Source organism: Crinia signifera, chromosome 3 (assembly GCF_055691185.1).
Source record: "Crinia signifera chromosome 3, ASM5569118v1, whole genome shotgun sequence".
Classification (NCBI taxonomy): Eukaryota; Metazoa; Chordata; class Amphibia; order Anura; family Myobatrachidae; genus Crinia; species Crinia signifera.
This window is the reverse complement of record NC_139219.1, coordinates 281,794,098-281,810,528: the sequence shown is the minus strand read 5'-3', so window position 1 is coordinate 281,810,528 and position 16,431 is coordinate 281,794,098. Positions and strand designations below refer to the sequence as shown.

Here is a 16,431-nt window from a genome sequence, read left to right as displayed (position 1 = left end):
CCTGTGCTTCATATGCCTTATTTTTTTTGGGTGGTTCCTCTGTTGCCCTGGCTCTCCCCTTGCCACGTCCTTGGCCACGCCCCCTGTCACGTGTCGCTGCACTTGAAGTGCTGGCCATGGTACTACCTTGTGAAGTCCCCGGTTGTGTTCCAATCAATTCTGCTGATGGTGCATATGAGCCAGCTGCAGGTTGGCCTGCTGCAGAAGGGCCAGGTGTAGGTTGCCCTGCTGTAGAATGGTCAGGTGCAGGTTGCCCTGCTGTAGAAGGGCCAGCAGCCTCCTCATTACCCACTGGCCGCATGTGCAGTGGCACATAGGTGGTGCTGGAGTCCATCTGGTCAAATAGTTGCTGCAGATCTGGGTCCACCTCTGGTTGTGATCCAGACATGTTAGCAACAACATGGTCACCTTCTAATACACCTTTATATACTGTTTGTGTATCCTGTTTGGCGGACATCAGCGGCAGCTGCGTTCCGTGCGTGAGCGTACGTCGCTGTTTTTTCGCGCCGCATACGGTGGCGGAAATTCCATTGTGTAAAACCTGGCGAAAGTTCTACATGAAATACTGGGCACCAATGCTAACATTGCATAGAATCTTCTGATACACCTGTGACTATTGCACAATACACATGCTATTTGCTAGCATGACATGACATTTGATTCATGACTACTGTGGTATTGTGGCGTTTGATTGCAAGCTAAAAGTAGCCCAATCCCTTAGATAATCCAGGCCACAAGTCATGCAATACTCATCTCTACTGTTATAGACCACACATGTGAGAGGCCTATAAATAGTGACTTGCTGCTAGAATCATTTGTCTCCAGATCTGGACTTGTCAGGGTCTAAGGTAAGCTCTTCCATGCTCCTTGTAGATATGATATCCATTAACAATGTAAGTGTATGAATGTATGCACCATTGCCTCACTGACTACAGATTGTTGGGCCAGCAAAGTGCGTGTAGCATTATTGCAACATGTCACATGTTCACTATTTCACTCACAGGTCTTAAACCTGTGTGGGTTCATCTATTGCAGGACAACATGTCCCAGCAATAGATGAAATGTCTCATAGTACATGATGTCGGCAAAAAATGCTGACACCTTTATCTGAGTGTTTTGGATGGTGTGTATTGAGTTCATATTATTGTGTCATCATTATAGAGTCAAATGGATCTGAGGGATTTCACGGGGCGGCCATCTATTGTACGTATTGAAGGCTACAAATCTATTTGTAGTGGGATATGGCCATTATGTGCATAGGTGCATCAGTATTTATGTTCATTTCTTTATAGGTTGCTGAAGCAATGATGCGCTACATGGAGAGGAGGCTAAGGGCACTTGCGGCTCTCCCCACTCGTCGGCCAAGGAGGCCAGGACGTGCTAGAATCTATCGCACACGGGTGACTCTGTTTGCTATGCCCGATGATGAGGTACTTACTAGGTACCGGTTACCGCCACATGTAATTCTGGATCTGCTCACCTTAATTCAGAGCGATCTGGAACCTCTACACGGGATCACGACAGCAATTCCGCCTCACACACAGCTGCTGGCGGTGTTGCATTTCTGCGCCTCAGGATCATTCCAACAAGTAGTGGCAGTACTTGCTGGAATATCTCAGCCGGCCTTCTGCCGAATCCTGAGGCGTGTGACGTCGGCCATGTTCAGGCGCAAGGGGCACTTCATGGCCATGACATTTGCCACCGAGACCCTGCGCAGAAGCCAGCAGGCCTTCCATCAAATTGCTGGCTTCCCTAATGTGATAGGGGCTGTGGATGGCACCCATGTACCATTTGTGCCTCCATCTCGAAGTGAGAAGATATATAGGAACCGCAAATTGTTCCACTCACTGAACGTGATGGTGGTATGTGGCCCATCCATGGAAATTCTCGCCTTCAACTCGAAGTTTCCCGGAAGTGCCCATGACTCTCATGTCATCCGACAAACCGGGATATGGCAAAGACTCCAAGAGCTGGAAGGCCGTGATGCGTGGGTTCTGGGTGACTCCGGTTACCCATGTACGCCCTGGCTACTTACGCCGTACAGCTACCCAGCACCGGGCCCACAGGAGGCATTCAATCGGGCGCATGTTGCCACCAGGCAAGTGGTGGAGCGCTCAATTGGCCTTTTAAAAGGTCGATTTAGAGTGCTCCACCGCACTGGTGGTGACTTACAATATGCGCCTCAAATGGTGTCGAGGATCGTGGGCCTGTGTATATTTTTCCACAACATTGCTGTGCGGCGTGAGATATCCTTTGATGAGTGGGAGGTACCATCTGAGCCGCAAGATCCGCCCATGCGCCCATCCCGCGCCCCTGAATGCCGGAGGGGATACCAGCTGCGGGACTCTGTGGCGCAAAGATACTTCAGGTACATGTTATCGAGTTGACAGAACACACCAATTTTAGTCAAAATCAGCCCTTCAAATAAGTACAGTGTGTTAGTTGTCAGTGTTACAAAACTAAAATTAGCCAGCCTGCCCTCCTAATGGCAAAGAAATAGGAGATATTTATCATATGTGCTTAGTTTTGGGGGAAGTTCAATATAGGTGCTAATTATTATACCTTGTACAAGGGATCTTATGTGTTTGTTATATCTTCATTATTGTAGTTGATACTATCCCTGATGACTGGTGAGTACATTGATTTATTCTCTAATGTGTTGGGGTTTTTTTCCTGTGTTGATGTATGATTTGTTTGCAGATATATATATATATATATATATATATATATATATATATATATATATATATGATATTTGAATTTATTCACATGTTTCAACATTTCAAGGAGCAGGCACCCAGGCAGGCACCCAGGCAGGCAGGCAGGCAGGCAGGCAGGGCTGGTGTATAATGCTGGTCTCAGGATACCTGCAAGTATGTGTATGTGTCTTTTACACATAAATGTACGCATACACATAGATGCATAGAGTAAGTAATGCTAACTACAGCTATGCGTTGCTAAGCTATAGCACGCGTTGCTTGGCGGAGCGAGGCGTCATTGGATTTGCTAAGTGCATACACACTGTGTTTTATATATATCAGATTTGTTCATTGCCATACATCAGCACTACTGTTTTGAAGGCATGCGAATTTGTCACCATTTGTGTTGGCGCAGAGACGCTGTTCATGTAAAGATGAACAATAAAGTTATTAACACAAATAACTGTGATCAACCAATGCCACCACCTGATTGGTTGATAGATGCCATTGTTAACATGGCGGAGACACGAAGGGCAGACCCCTTTACACATGCGGAGCTGAGGGTTCTGGTCTCCGTCATGGAGACAAGGCTGGGCCGTGCGGGGCCCTTTATCACTAACCGCCATAAGCGGAGGGCCTATGCTGCGGCAGGGCGCCGTATTTACGCCCGCACTCGGGTGCGGAGGTCCCTCGGGCAGCTCGAGAGGCGGTGGTCGGACCTCCGCAGGCGCCAGCCCCAGCTCTTGCAGCAAATCAGGGGCGAAATTGCTGATTGTGAGTATTTTAGCTATGAAATTTCGCACTTACAACATAGCATATATAAACAATAACATGTGTCTCATGATAAGTGGGTGTCCATGGGTTTAAAAGTCCATAGACTGTTATGTGTGCTTCTTCCTGGTTAACATGCAGTCATGTGGCTTTTATATGTAATGACATAGCATTGAGGATTCTGATGCATACAATGTGCCAGATCTAATATGTGTTACACATTGATAAATGCCAGGGTTGTAATGTTTGAACAAATTACTAACAATCACATAATAATTTAAATGTCACATTTTTGAGTCCATTAACAGTAAGGAGCTACTTGCCTGCATCGTTTGCCATCATTATCACCCTTCCATGTATGTCTTGTTATGGATTAATACATGTGCCCCAATGACCCGACATTGACCATGATTTTTTTTTCTACCACACAGCACGAGCCCGAGCCCGACAGGCCCGTGAAGAGGCCGAGGCAGACCTGGCCCAGGAGGAGGCCCAAGACCCTGAGGAGGAGGTGGCGGCAAGGGTGGAGGAGGAGGAGGAAGTGGAGGAGGAGGAAATGTTGGAGGAGATGGTGGAGGAGGTGGTGGAGGAGGAGGAGGTGCCTGAGGAGGTGGTGGTGGAGGAGGTGGAAGAGGAGTTGGTGGCAGAGGAGGAGGTGTTGGTGGCGGAGGAGGAGGTGGAGGAGGAGATGGTGGTGGTGGAGGAGGAGGTGGAGGAGGAGGAGGTGGAGGAGGAGGAGGAGGTGGAGGAGGAGGTGCTTGTGGCGGAGGAGGTGGACGTGGTCATGGTGGCAGAGGAGCTGGCGGAGGAGGGGGCTGAGGAGGCCACGGTTGCCCCAGAGGATTCCAATTCCGAGGGGGAGGAGGCGTGCCAAGCCCCGGAGTCCCAGCAGATCGGTATGTTTACATAATGCATCATTCATGAAGTAGTTGTACTGGTATTTGTTATGTAGCACTGGTGATTAAAAATTTTGTTCCAATACTATTCATATAGACCCCAAAGTGGGTAGCTACAGATACAGGTACGGGTTAGATGGGGTGTCCAAGGCATCCCTTTCATCCAGGACACCTCTCAATTACACAGGTTTGTGGGATGGGTTGGAGCTCCATTTTGACTGCCACATAACCGTTGTAGTTAAACAGGATCCTGGAGTAAAGGGATGAGTGGATCATTTGTGGATTAAATTCACCTGCTGCAATCGTAGATTATGACCCATCAAATAGTGGAATCTATATTGTTGGTGAATGTTATTTATAAACTCTAGGATGTATGCTATAAATGGAGTATGGGCCGGCCTACCTTGGAATGGAGTCAGAAGTTGCCAGTGTCCCAGGAGCCTCCTCTACCTAAACACCCCCTGTAGTTCAGATTTCTTTTTTGCCCTCACAGAATTGTAGGTTGGTTTAGACAGAATTATGATTTTGAGGATGTGTACTGTGCATTCCTGACATTTGCATAACTCCCATGCCACGAACCATCACTGAACTTAGACTGAGCAGATTGTGACAAGTTCTTATTGACGGAGGCCATGACATGCTTGTCATTGGTTAGTCATGGGTGGGTTGTGACTGAGAAGAAACACTATGACTGTTATGTCTTCTGCAGAGTAAAGGGTAGAGGCAAAAAAAGACAGTATGTAGTAAATAAGTTTGCATGTATGTATATATGTATGTGTCATATCTATTTATCTATGTGTGTCTCTATCTCTCTACATAGATAGATATATATATATATATATATATATATACACACACATGTCACCTAGCATTTGTGCAATTTATGTCGCAGTATGTGAAATGTATGCATGAATAACATGACTAATTTTTGCCCCTTTGACATGCCCACAGATGACACCACACCGGCAGATGAGGGGGTGCGTGGGGCCCTCCTGCGGGCGGAGCACCATTTGAGGCTCCTGCTAGCCGACCTGCAGGACCTCAGAGATCTCCTGATTTAATTTATTATTTGATATTTTTTTATTTATATGTTAATTGTGTTTTCAAATAAATTGTTTATGCAAGTTCACAGTTGTTGGTTTTCTTTGCACATTAAACAGTATATGTGTAGATTGTTTATAATCTTTTACACAGGGTCTAATACAAACCATTGCACTTAAATTGCTGTAAGGGTTAATGTGTGCAATGCATGTGTTAGGCATGCTTGTAAGGATATATTGGCATCTAATTGATTCCAATTCCAAATAAGCAGTTTTTTATGAGGATAGGTAATTGAATAAGTGGGTCATGTGATGTATTGCAGAAGATACTTAATAGTGGGTTGTTTGGCGTAAATACTCCGCTTACGGGCGGTAGCACCGCTTGGCTCCCGGTCGGATGCGGTATTTCCGAGCATACTCTGTAATACTCTGTAATACCGTGCAGAATCGGAGTGTTTCTCCCGCACACGCATGGTTTGTATGTCGTCCGTAAACACGCCCTGTTCTTAAAGAGTGAGTCCGTCCGAATGCGGAGGACACGTGGGCGTTTCTACGGACGATGGCCGCATGCGGTAAAACACCGTGGCGTGCGGACCGCTCCGTAAGAATGCGGGAATATCCGCACCGATCAGAATAAGGGCCTATGAATGGTGGCGGCGCCAAAGAACGGTCATTATAGGAAGGAGGGGTTAAAGATCACTAAGTCATACATACAACGCTGGATGACCACTCTCCCTGGTCAGCCACCAGGTCTGGTGGTGACGGCCATCCCCCGGGCAGAAGCGTGGCCCATGACAATCGTTGTCGAGGGAGAGTGTACCCCACTACCTACACACACACAGAGTTCTTAAAGCATGACCGTTCTTTACCGCCGCCGAAGAGGAAAAGAAAAACAGGGAATGGTGGGTGGGGCTTCTTGGACAGGGGCAGATCACTCTAACAACGTGATCATTCCTACCCTGCTTAGACCCTCCCCCCTGTTCTGATAGGCCTTGTGCCCATCCTCATTATCATAGTCATGTGACCAAAACAGCAGAGTGTACCCTGTGGAAACCCTTAGTGGTTTATGTCACTTCAGGCTTAATCAGCCTTCTGTGTTTCTTAAACTCACCATCGGGTATCCCTTTGGTCCCACCTGCTGTTGATACACTTAAATATATAACTTATATAACCTTATCTAAAAACTTAACCTAAAATAAAGACACGACACAAGTGCTGGCGTTTCAAAACAGAATGTCAAATTTATTTGACAAATTAAACTAAGACTATGAATGGTGGCAGCGCCAAAGAACGGTCATTATAGGAAGGAGGGGTTAAAGATCACTAAGTCATACATACAACGCTGGATGACCACTCTCCCTGGTCAGCCACCAGGCCTGGTGGTGACGGCCATCCCCCGGGCAGAAGCGTGGCCCATGACAATCGTTGTCGAGGGAGAGTGTACCCCACTACCTACACACACACAGAGTTCTTAAAGCATGACCGTTCTTTACCGCCACAGCCAGGCCCTAGGCCGCAGCCACCGCCACCACTAATAAAACGCTCAGCACCGTGTCGCTAACCAGGCAAAAATGTTGCCTAAAAACAGAGCCATACCCTCTGGGCTCAAATGCACGCCGTCGCTCCTGTATAGCTCAGGGCGCTGGAAGCTGATGGCGTTGTGCCGAATGACACCCCCGCCATTAGCTAACAGGTATCTTGCCACCATAGAGTTCACCTTCTTGCGTGAACGCTCTATGCTGGTGCATGATCTCGCTGTCCTCCATACTATCCTGGATATCATGGAGGACCACACCAACATACATGATGGCAACACCTGGGCAATGATGTGAAGGTCCCGGACAATCATGGAGCGCAGCTCCAGGACGGATCCCCGTCCAAGGTCATTCCCGCCTAGGTGGAATATAATGACCTCCGGGACCCCAAACTGCTTCACGGCACTAATCATTTGGGCCTGCAGTGCACACCACCTCATGCCCCTCACTCCTAACCACCTAACCTCCCCAGCTTGCGGAAACATGCATACGTCAGAGGCGATTTTCGCCTGCGAGGCCCAGTACACAAACGAATGGCCCAACATCCACACGGACTTAACGTCCCGTCGATCTGAAATATGCATACAAGAGGTTAGTTAGTCGGAGGAAAACTCATCGTTGCACTCACACGCTGAACAGGTTATGAAGATAGGAGGAGGAAAAACCGTGGCCGACCAGCTCTTGAGGCACAAAACACACCGCCCGGAGTAAACTACCAAGTACGCCATGCCAGATTGTAATTATAGCCGAATTGTGCCCCCGGGCGAATGCGAAAACACACCTCAAGGCCCCCACTGGAAGTTGGCGAGCGCTTATGCGTCCAGTCGACCATGGTGATCAGTGATAGACAAAGACGGCCGAATGTACCTTCGGAATGCTGCCGAGCGCCATCGACCCAGAGATTGAATCTCTGCGTCGGAGCGGCCCTCCGCAGCCGCCGAGGTAGCAGCCCCGATCCGGAAGGAATGCGACCCAAATTTCTTCGGATCAAGGCCTATGGCCTCCAGCGCCTGTCCCAAGACGTGCCCAAACTGGTATTTGGTGAGAGGCGACCCGTCCTCATGCATCAACCAAGCACCAGGCAGATTCGGGCGTGCCTGCGTCAAGGCCGTGGCCAGCGCCACAGGGCACGAACCCCTCCACCGTACATGGGAGCAGGGACAGCCATCTCCCCCTACCAGCCTGATCTGTCTTGGATCGTCGCAGGTGACAAAGCACCGAATCCTCCTGGACCACTAAATCGTCCACGGACAAAGGTGAAGGAGCCCGTTTTGACGGAGCCACCAGCTCTCCGACCCTGAAAGCCCCGTGATATGCCATTGCAAACGCCGTTCGGAACAAAAGCACCTCGTAGGCAGGCCAACAAATGTCCCCTAGGGCGTCCAGCAAAGCCGGTAGCAAGGTCATATCAATCGGGCGTCTCCGGTCTGGGGGCGCCGGCGAGGCTCTCCGCCAGCCACGCAATGCTCTCGACACCAAAAACGACCGGGACGGGTCCGCCCTACCCTGCAAGGCAGAAAAGAAAGACACCCCTGCCAGTATCCTGCGCACGGATGCAACAGAACGACCTAAGGAGTATAAACTCCATACGAAGGCCACCATGGCCGCATTAGGTGTCTTACCTGATTGAGGGGCAGACAGCCGAAACTGTTCCCACTCTTGCCAACCTGCCCGATAGCATTGCAGCGTCGTGGGCGCAATAGCCCGCATGGCTAGCCCCTCCATTCCGGCCTGATCATCTGCCAAACATAAGAGGGACAACATTCACCAACGGGAGAAGCATGAGGTGCCAGGGCCCGGAACTTTGCCCAGTCAGCCCTGGACAAGGCGTCCGCCAAGGAGTTTTCCACCCCTGGAATATGTCTTGCCACGAAGTGTACGTTCAGCAGCAAACATCTTAAGACCAGCCGCGCTAAGAGGCGAACTACTGGAAGGGAGGCAGAACCCTGGCGGTTGATTGCGTGCACCACTCCCAAATTATCGCACCAGAAAACAATGCTAGCATTGCGCAGCCTATCGCCCCATATTTCCAGAGCTACCACTATGGGGAGCAGCTCGAGGAGCAGCAAATTCTTAGTGAGGCCCTCTGTGACCCACTCCGGAGGCCACGGTGCGGCGCACCAAGACCCGTCCAGGAAGGCTCCAAAACCCACCCCTCCTGCGGCATCAGTGAACAACTGCAGTTGGTGGTTGTCGCAGGGGGGGGAAGGCCATATGAGGACCCCATTAAACTGCTCCAAGAAGGAGAGCCACACGCGCAGGTCCCTCTTCAATTCGGCTGAGAGCCGTATGAAGTGTAAGGGATGTCTGACCCCAGAGACGGATCTCTCAAGTTTTCTACAGAAAACCCGTCCCATTGGAATCACCCTGCAGGCGAAATGTAGCAGGCCCAACAAGGATTGCATCTGGCGCAACTGCAGCTTACCTGTGGAGAGCGCGAGGGCTATTGCGGCCCGCAAACGGGCCAGTTTGTCCAGAGGCAGCCTGCAGCATCCGGCGACGGTGTCGATCTCGATGCCCAAGAAGGAAAGGCAAGAAACAGGCCCCTCCGTCTTGTCAGCAGCCACCGGTACCCCCAGATGTTGAAACAGGCCCTGCATGTATGCGAGCAAAACTCCGCAGCGCACTGATTCCGCGGGACCCACGCACAGGAAATCATCCAGGTAGTGGGCCACCCCAGACTCCCCAGATCCTGTAACGACGCACCAGTGCAGAAAGCTACTGAAGCGTTCAAAGAAAGCACATGAGATCGAGCAGCCCATGGGCAAACACCTGTCCACGTAAAAACCTGTGGGGAGGCGAAAGCCCATGAACCGAAACGATTCCGGGTGCAGGGGAAGGAGGCGAAAGGCCGACTCGATGTCAATCTTTGCCAGCAGTGCCCCAGGGCCAAAGCCCCGAACCATTGTTAAAGCCTGTTCGAAAGATTGGTACCGAACCCGGCACAATTCTTCGGGGATGGCGTCATTCACCGAACTGCCCACAGGATGGGACAGGTGTTGAATGAGCCGATATTTTCCCGGGGCCTTCTTGGGAACCACTCCCACTGGTGATAAAACTAAATTGGTCACTGGGGGGAACTGGAAAGGACCTATCATTCTACCCAGTGAAACCTCCTTAGCCACCTTATCCAAGACCACCCCGGGCATCTGAATGGCGGACTTTAAATTCCGGGGTGACGAGGTCGACACCTCCCCGCCAACGGGAAGGCGGAAACCCACGTCGAATCCCGACCGTAAGAAGGAAGCCTCCTCCTTTTGGGGGTATGCCGCCAGCCAACTAGCCATGCGATCAAGCCTAATTGGGGAAGGGGCCTTAGTGAGGGTGTCCCCCTGCCGCTTGTGCAGCTGGCGGGCCTCCATGCTTCCCTTTTTTGCATTCCTTAACGGTGTGGGGGCCCCAACACTTAGAACAGCAGTGCTTGTACTTGCATCGCGCCCCCAGGGGACAACCCGCCCCGTTGTATGCGTAACAGCGACCGGCGGAAGCTCCCCCGGCCCCCCCCTCCTGCGCGAAAGGGCGCCGTGGTCTTCTTTGGAGGAGGGGTGGGGGCAGCGGTGGCCGGAGCTGCAGGTTTTGGGCCCATCCAAATCTCTACATCTTTGCAACCTAGGTTCATGATTTCCAAACCCGACTGTTTTCTTCTGAAACTCTCGTCATAGGATCGCCATGTCGAGTCCCCATCCGTAAGGAACATAGCATGAATCATGTGCATATAACGCACCATATTCATGTGTTCCTGGGGCCTAGTTTCCAGGTAACAGGCGGCAAACATGAAGAGGCCCGCTTGCCACCGGTGGTAGGTGCAAAAGGCCTCCTCCCCAATCCCCCCTTTCCGCGTCGCTGCGCGGTAATCCTTCTCGTCCTGGGCTGTCATTTTAAAGAAATTAACATATTTCCCATCCCTGATCCGCTCTTGCACGCTGCGCCTCAGGCCCCTAAGCACAGCAGTATTCTCACACTGCACCACCTGACCTCTAGGGTATAGGGGGGACCCTGAACTGCCGCTAGAGCTAGAATGGCGGCGGCGTCGCCCGTGGCGACGCCGACGTCTCCGCGACCTTCTTCCTCCCTCCTCCCCGGACGTAGCAGAATCTGAACGCCCGGAGGATGAGGAGGAGGTGCGGGAATCTCTACGCCTGCGCCTCTTGCCCTTGCCCTTCTTTTTTGACCCACCTGAAGTGCCGTCCCGAGGCACGAGGCTCAATTCCAAAGGTCCACCTTGGTTAAGGGCATCCGTAGAGGCTGGCCGGACAGCTGCAGCCGCGGATGTGGAAGCCTCCGGAGCATGGGTACCACCGACCCCTCCCGATGATTGGGCCGTCACGTTGGGCAACGCAGAGGTGGAAGGGGTGGATGATGCTGCATTTGGGGCCTGCCCCAGAAAGGAAGACAGCAAAGCCAGGAACTGCCTTGCATCCTCCCCTGCCATAGGTGTTTGGGGGGCCGGGGCTGTCTAAACTATAGACGTGGGCCCACTAGTGGGGGCCGCTGAAGACCCGCCCCCGGTGGCCCTCTGGGGAATCCTCCTAGCTACCTGCAGCAAGCGCCTCCTAGCGAGGTGCAGTGCAGATGTGACCCCCAGTCTACCTGCCCTGGTGGGTGTGGCAGTAGGGGCAACTACTGGAAGGGGTGCCCGCTGTACATTCTCCCCCCTGGGGATAGCAGCGGGGGCCCTGGGTGTCTGATGTATCCCAGAGGGGCGCCCCCTACCCCTTGCCCTTATACTGGGCCTGCTCGTCTCTCTATGGGGTGGGGGATTGGTGGATGCAGGCGCGACCAGGCCTGAATCAGGCCCCGCCTGGCGGGCGCCTGACCTGGTCGCCACCTGCCGGTTTATGGCGCCACGTGGGCTGCGGGTACCTAGCCCGCGCCCGCGACTAACAGCACCACGGGCGCTACCCCTGCCCGACCCCCCTGCAGCCGGAGAAGCTGCGGCGCCACGGCCGCGGCCTCTCCCCGCGTGTGCCGCCCCTCCGGGTCCTGTGGTCCGGGGGAGGGCGCGGCGGGGATCGGCGGCTCCCAGCGGCTCCCAGCGCACGTGTGCGCGGCGATCCGGCCGGGGCGCGAGGTGATGACGCGGCCGGGCGCCCGGCCGGATCGCCGCGCACACGTGCGCTGGGAGCCGCCGATCCCCGCCGCGCCCTCCCCCGGACCACAGGACCCGGAGGGGCGGCGAAGCCGGACACAGCGGGCCCCCCAGCCGTGAAGGCCGCATCAGCAAGCCGGGCAGGCAAGCGGGAGAGCCTGCTTGGACGTGGCATCCTGCAACACGCTGCCTATACAATTCTAAGGGAATGTAACAGCGCAGACTAACACAGGTATGTCACGCAGACTAATGTAGCAGGAGGGGAGAAAGAAGAGAAAATATATATCAGAATCTGAGATATCAAAGTAAAAACCTGACTCAATGGGGGGAAGCTGCACTGGACGTCTTGCCTGGTGGACAGCTTCTTGGACAGGGGCAGATCACTCTAACAACGTGATCATTCCTACCCTGCTTAGACCCTCCCCCCTGTTCTGATAGGCCTTGTGCCCATCCTCATTATCATAGTCATGTGACCAAAACAGCAGAGTGTACCCTGTGGAAACCCTTAGTGGTTTATGTCACTTCAGGCTTAATCAGCCTTCTGTGTTTCTATATGGCCTTCCATCAGCCATGCTGCGTGATCATATGACTACTCAGAAGGACAATGATTCTCCGTTGTGTGTCCAATTCTGGCGTTTTTGTGTAAAAGCGTTGAATCTGAGATTCATGCACGTCTCAATACAAATCCTAGTGGCTGCGACATTTGCATTTTCACACACAATTGCTGTACAGTATATGGGATGGAATCTGTGCAATTTCTCAATCAGGTTCTCTATATACTTATCCTACAACTCAGCGGTGCATCTAGAAATAGGGCCCACAGGCAATTCCATTGGACATACAGCATCAGTGTCAAATTTCTTACAAACAAAACTTAATTTCACTTATATTGCAAAAATAATAATAATAATAATAATTATGATTATCATTATTAACAGTAGCACAGCTTGAAACTTATTCATTTTGACTGGGAGATATGAGCTATTTCCGCTAGCCCGCAGATTGCAGAAATTTGCAGATCGCCATTGCACATGATCGAGCACTTAAACTGCGGTAGTTTGTTGTGGGGGTGCAGTCTGGGCAATTCCGGCTTGTCTGGAATGTTTGGAGGGGCTACGGAAGCTGCATGATGCTAACAAATGCCTGGTCTTCATCTGGCTTCGCAGCTAGCTAAGCATTATCAAAGTATCATTGGCGCATCTTGGGGAGGAACCTGGCATGCAGGGCAGCCTTGCCCTTTGCTGGTATGCCACATTATGGGCCATATCACATAAAAAAAATTCTCCATGAGATGCACAGAGAGGAGAAGCAGGTGAGGAATGATGGGGGGGGGGGGGGGGGGACGACTAATCACATTATTAGGCCCTGCCTGTCATGATTGGAGCAAACTGTGCGATTATCATAGAAATGTGTCATTAGGCCCCGTCCCTCTGCCAAAACAATGGACTCACTATGGCCCTTATTCTGATTGACGCGGACTTTACTGCATACTTTCGGATCGCGTGTTTACGGCGTCTGCGCATGCGTGGAGAACGCAACGCGCATGTGCCACGCCTTGACTCGGTACCAGTTCGGCCAGATCCCGTCCAGAACTGTTCACCGCTATCATTCGGGAAATAGGGGCGTATTATGGGCGTCATGCGGAATGACACATGGGCGTAGTTTCAAAGTGGGCAAAACGGGGCGGAAACATGGGCGGACACGGGGGAGTACACTTATGTTGGGGGGCGTACATTCGGATACCACTCCGAATGCACGCGATCAAAAAGGGCAGAAATGTGCGGTGTCCACAAGTGTACTATTGCTTTGCGGACACCACTCGTTCATGCGCTAGGCGAACGTACGCCTAATGACTACAACCATTAACACCTGAACCCAATAGAATCTACTCCTTTACTCATTACTCACTAATAGGACGCTTGTCAGTGCTTTAATTGAAACCATTGCACTTCAATTGCTGTAAGGGTTAATGTGTGCAATGCATGTGTTAGGCATGCTTGTAAGGATATATTGGCATCTAATTGATTCCAATTCCAAATAAGCAGTTTTTTATGAGGATAGGTAATTGAATAAGTGGGTCATGTGATGTATAGCAGAAGATACTTCATAGTGGGTTGTTTGGCGTAAATACTCCGCTTACGTGCGGTAGCACCGCTTGGCTCCCGTTCGGATGCGGTATTCCCGAGCATACTCTGTAATACTCTGTAATACCGTGCCGAATCGGAGTGTTTCTCCCGCACACGCATGCTTTGTATGTCGTCCGTAAACACGCCCTGTTCTTAAAGAGTGAGTCCGTCCGAATGCGGAGGACACGTGGGCGTTTCTACGGACGATGGCCGCACGCGGCAAAACACCGTGGCGTGCGGACCGCACCGTAAGAATGCGGGAATATCCGCACCGATCAGAATAAGGGCCTATATTTCCCAGGCTGTCCACTTCACAAGTTGGTGGAATGCCATTTCCCGGGGATGCAGGCAGGGGCTGGCTGGCAAATTTTAGCCTGGGGGGCAAGTCCAGAGCACTGGCCCATAAGTAACAGCACATTTTGAAGGAGGCGGAGCTGCTCGCCTATGAGAGTGGCCGTAGCTGCCACACTGACAGCCAGCCTAATATATGATGCAGGGGGGCTAATGACACTGCCCCGGCCTAGCACGCCATTGTTGCTGTAACTGAGCTTCTGAGCATGTGCAGAAGCTCCAATTGTGGCAGCCGAGGTTCTGTATGTATCAGCCTGGCTTGATAGGAGAACGGCGACTGAGAGGGGTGCGGGACACGGCACACTGGATATTTGCCTGGCGTCCTAATCCGCCCCTGCCACAGGCTGCTCCCCTGCATAAAAAAAAAGAGGAAACCTCGGGCTGCTTTCCCGCATAAAGAACAGGACACTACAGGCTGCCCCCCCTCCACCCCCTTGCATAAAAAAATAAGAGGACACCACATGCTGCTCTCCTGTATAAATAAAGAACAGGACAATACAGGCTGCCCCCATACATAAAAAAATAACAGGACACCACATGCTGCTCTCCTGTATAAATAATGAACATGACACTACAGGCTGCCCCCTGCATAAAAAAATAACAGGATACCACAGGCTACTCTCCTGTATAAATAAAGAACAGGACACTACAGGCTGCCCCCTGCATAAATAAAGAACAGGACACTACAGGATGCTCCCTTCAGTAAAGAACAGGACACAACAGGCTGCTCCCCCTGCACATTAACAGGAGGACACCACAGGAAACAGAAGATATATTTTTTTCTTTTGTGAGTTAGAGCCTCACCTGATTGATGTTTCTCCCTACATGTCCTTGCTGCTTCCTTGCGCCGCTGCCACAGTCCCCGTCCTCTGCCTGCCGTCCTCCATAGACACATGGGTGGGCGGCATCATCGTCATGACGTCCCACTCTCCACACAGCGTGTCACCACTGGGCATCGGGAGGAACAGGCGGCCATGCTCTCCTCCACTTAGCCCTGGAGGCCGGTGGCCATGTCCCTACACCTGTGGCCATGTTTTGAAAGCCGGTGCAGCGGGCTACATGAACATTGCCGCCGGCATGGCACCGTGCCCCCCCGGCCCAGCCCACCCCTGGATACAGGGGACAAACAAAAAATCAGGTGTGTCCTGCAGGAACCAGGAGAGTAGGTAAGTATGTTATGGGATTTATTTATTTATATTATTATTAATATTATTATTAACAACAGTTTCTTATATAGCGCACACATATTCCGCAGCGCTTTACAGAGAATATTTGAACATTCCCATCAGTCCCTGCCCCAGTGGAGCTTACAATCTATATTCCCTACCACATGTACACGCACACATTGACATACTAGGGTTCATTTCTTGGGAGCCAATTAGCCTACCTGTATATTTTTGGGAATGTGGGAGGAAACCGGAGTACCCGGAGGAAACCCACGCAAGCACTGGGAGAATATACAAACTCTGCACAGTTAGGGCCATGGTGGGAATCAAACCCATGACCTCATATTATGAAAGTTTTATCAAAAATTTATATTTTTATCACAACTTCTTATAGAGATAAGAAATGAAGGCAGTGCTCCAGCATTTACTTAATATTTCTTGCATAAATAAATAAGTGCGCTTAAAGCATTACCCTGAATAAGGATCCCAATAGTTGTTTTCCATGGTATAGGCATTAGTGTTTTTTCTTTTAAGGCTTGCCTTTCATTGGTTAAAAAAATAATACAGACGAAAAATGTTGGCAGCTTTATTATGACAGATGAATCTCATATTAGGTTGGGATTTGGATTAATATTTTTACATTAATATTTCTTCAGGTACAAAAGTCTTTAGAGGGATCAAGGTGAAGCTGTACAGATTGATAAAGGTACAAAAAGAAAGCATGCTAATGATCCAACTAGAGACATGGCAGGCGCATT

At 51.0% G+C, this 16,431-nt stretch overlaps 1 protein-coding gene across 3 annotated transcripts in view; it reads left to right on the top strand.

Annotated features, from left to right (window-relative positions):
* LOC146064597 (opsin-3-like) overlaps positions 1-16,431 on the top strand; it is a 180,130-nt gene that overhangs the window by 150,159 nt on the left and 13,540 nt on the right. The window contains exon 4 of one of the 3 annotated variants that reach the window (XM_083178288.1): positions 16,330-16,379. The exons of the other annotated variants lie outside the window; for them this stretch is intronic. Within the exon in view, the coding sequence (XP_083034414.1) occupies positions 16,330-16,359 (30 nt within the window). The 3' untranslated portion in view covers positions 16,360-16,379. The remainder of the gene's footprint in view (positions 1-16,329; positions 16,380-16,431) is intronic. 3 annotated transcript variants of the gene reach the window in all.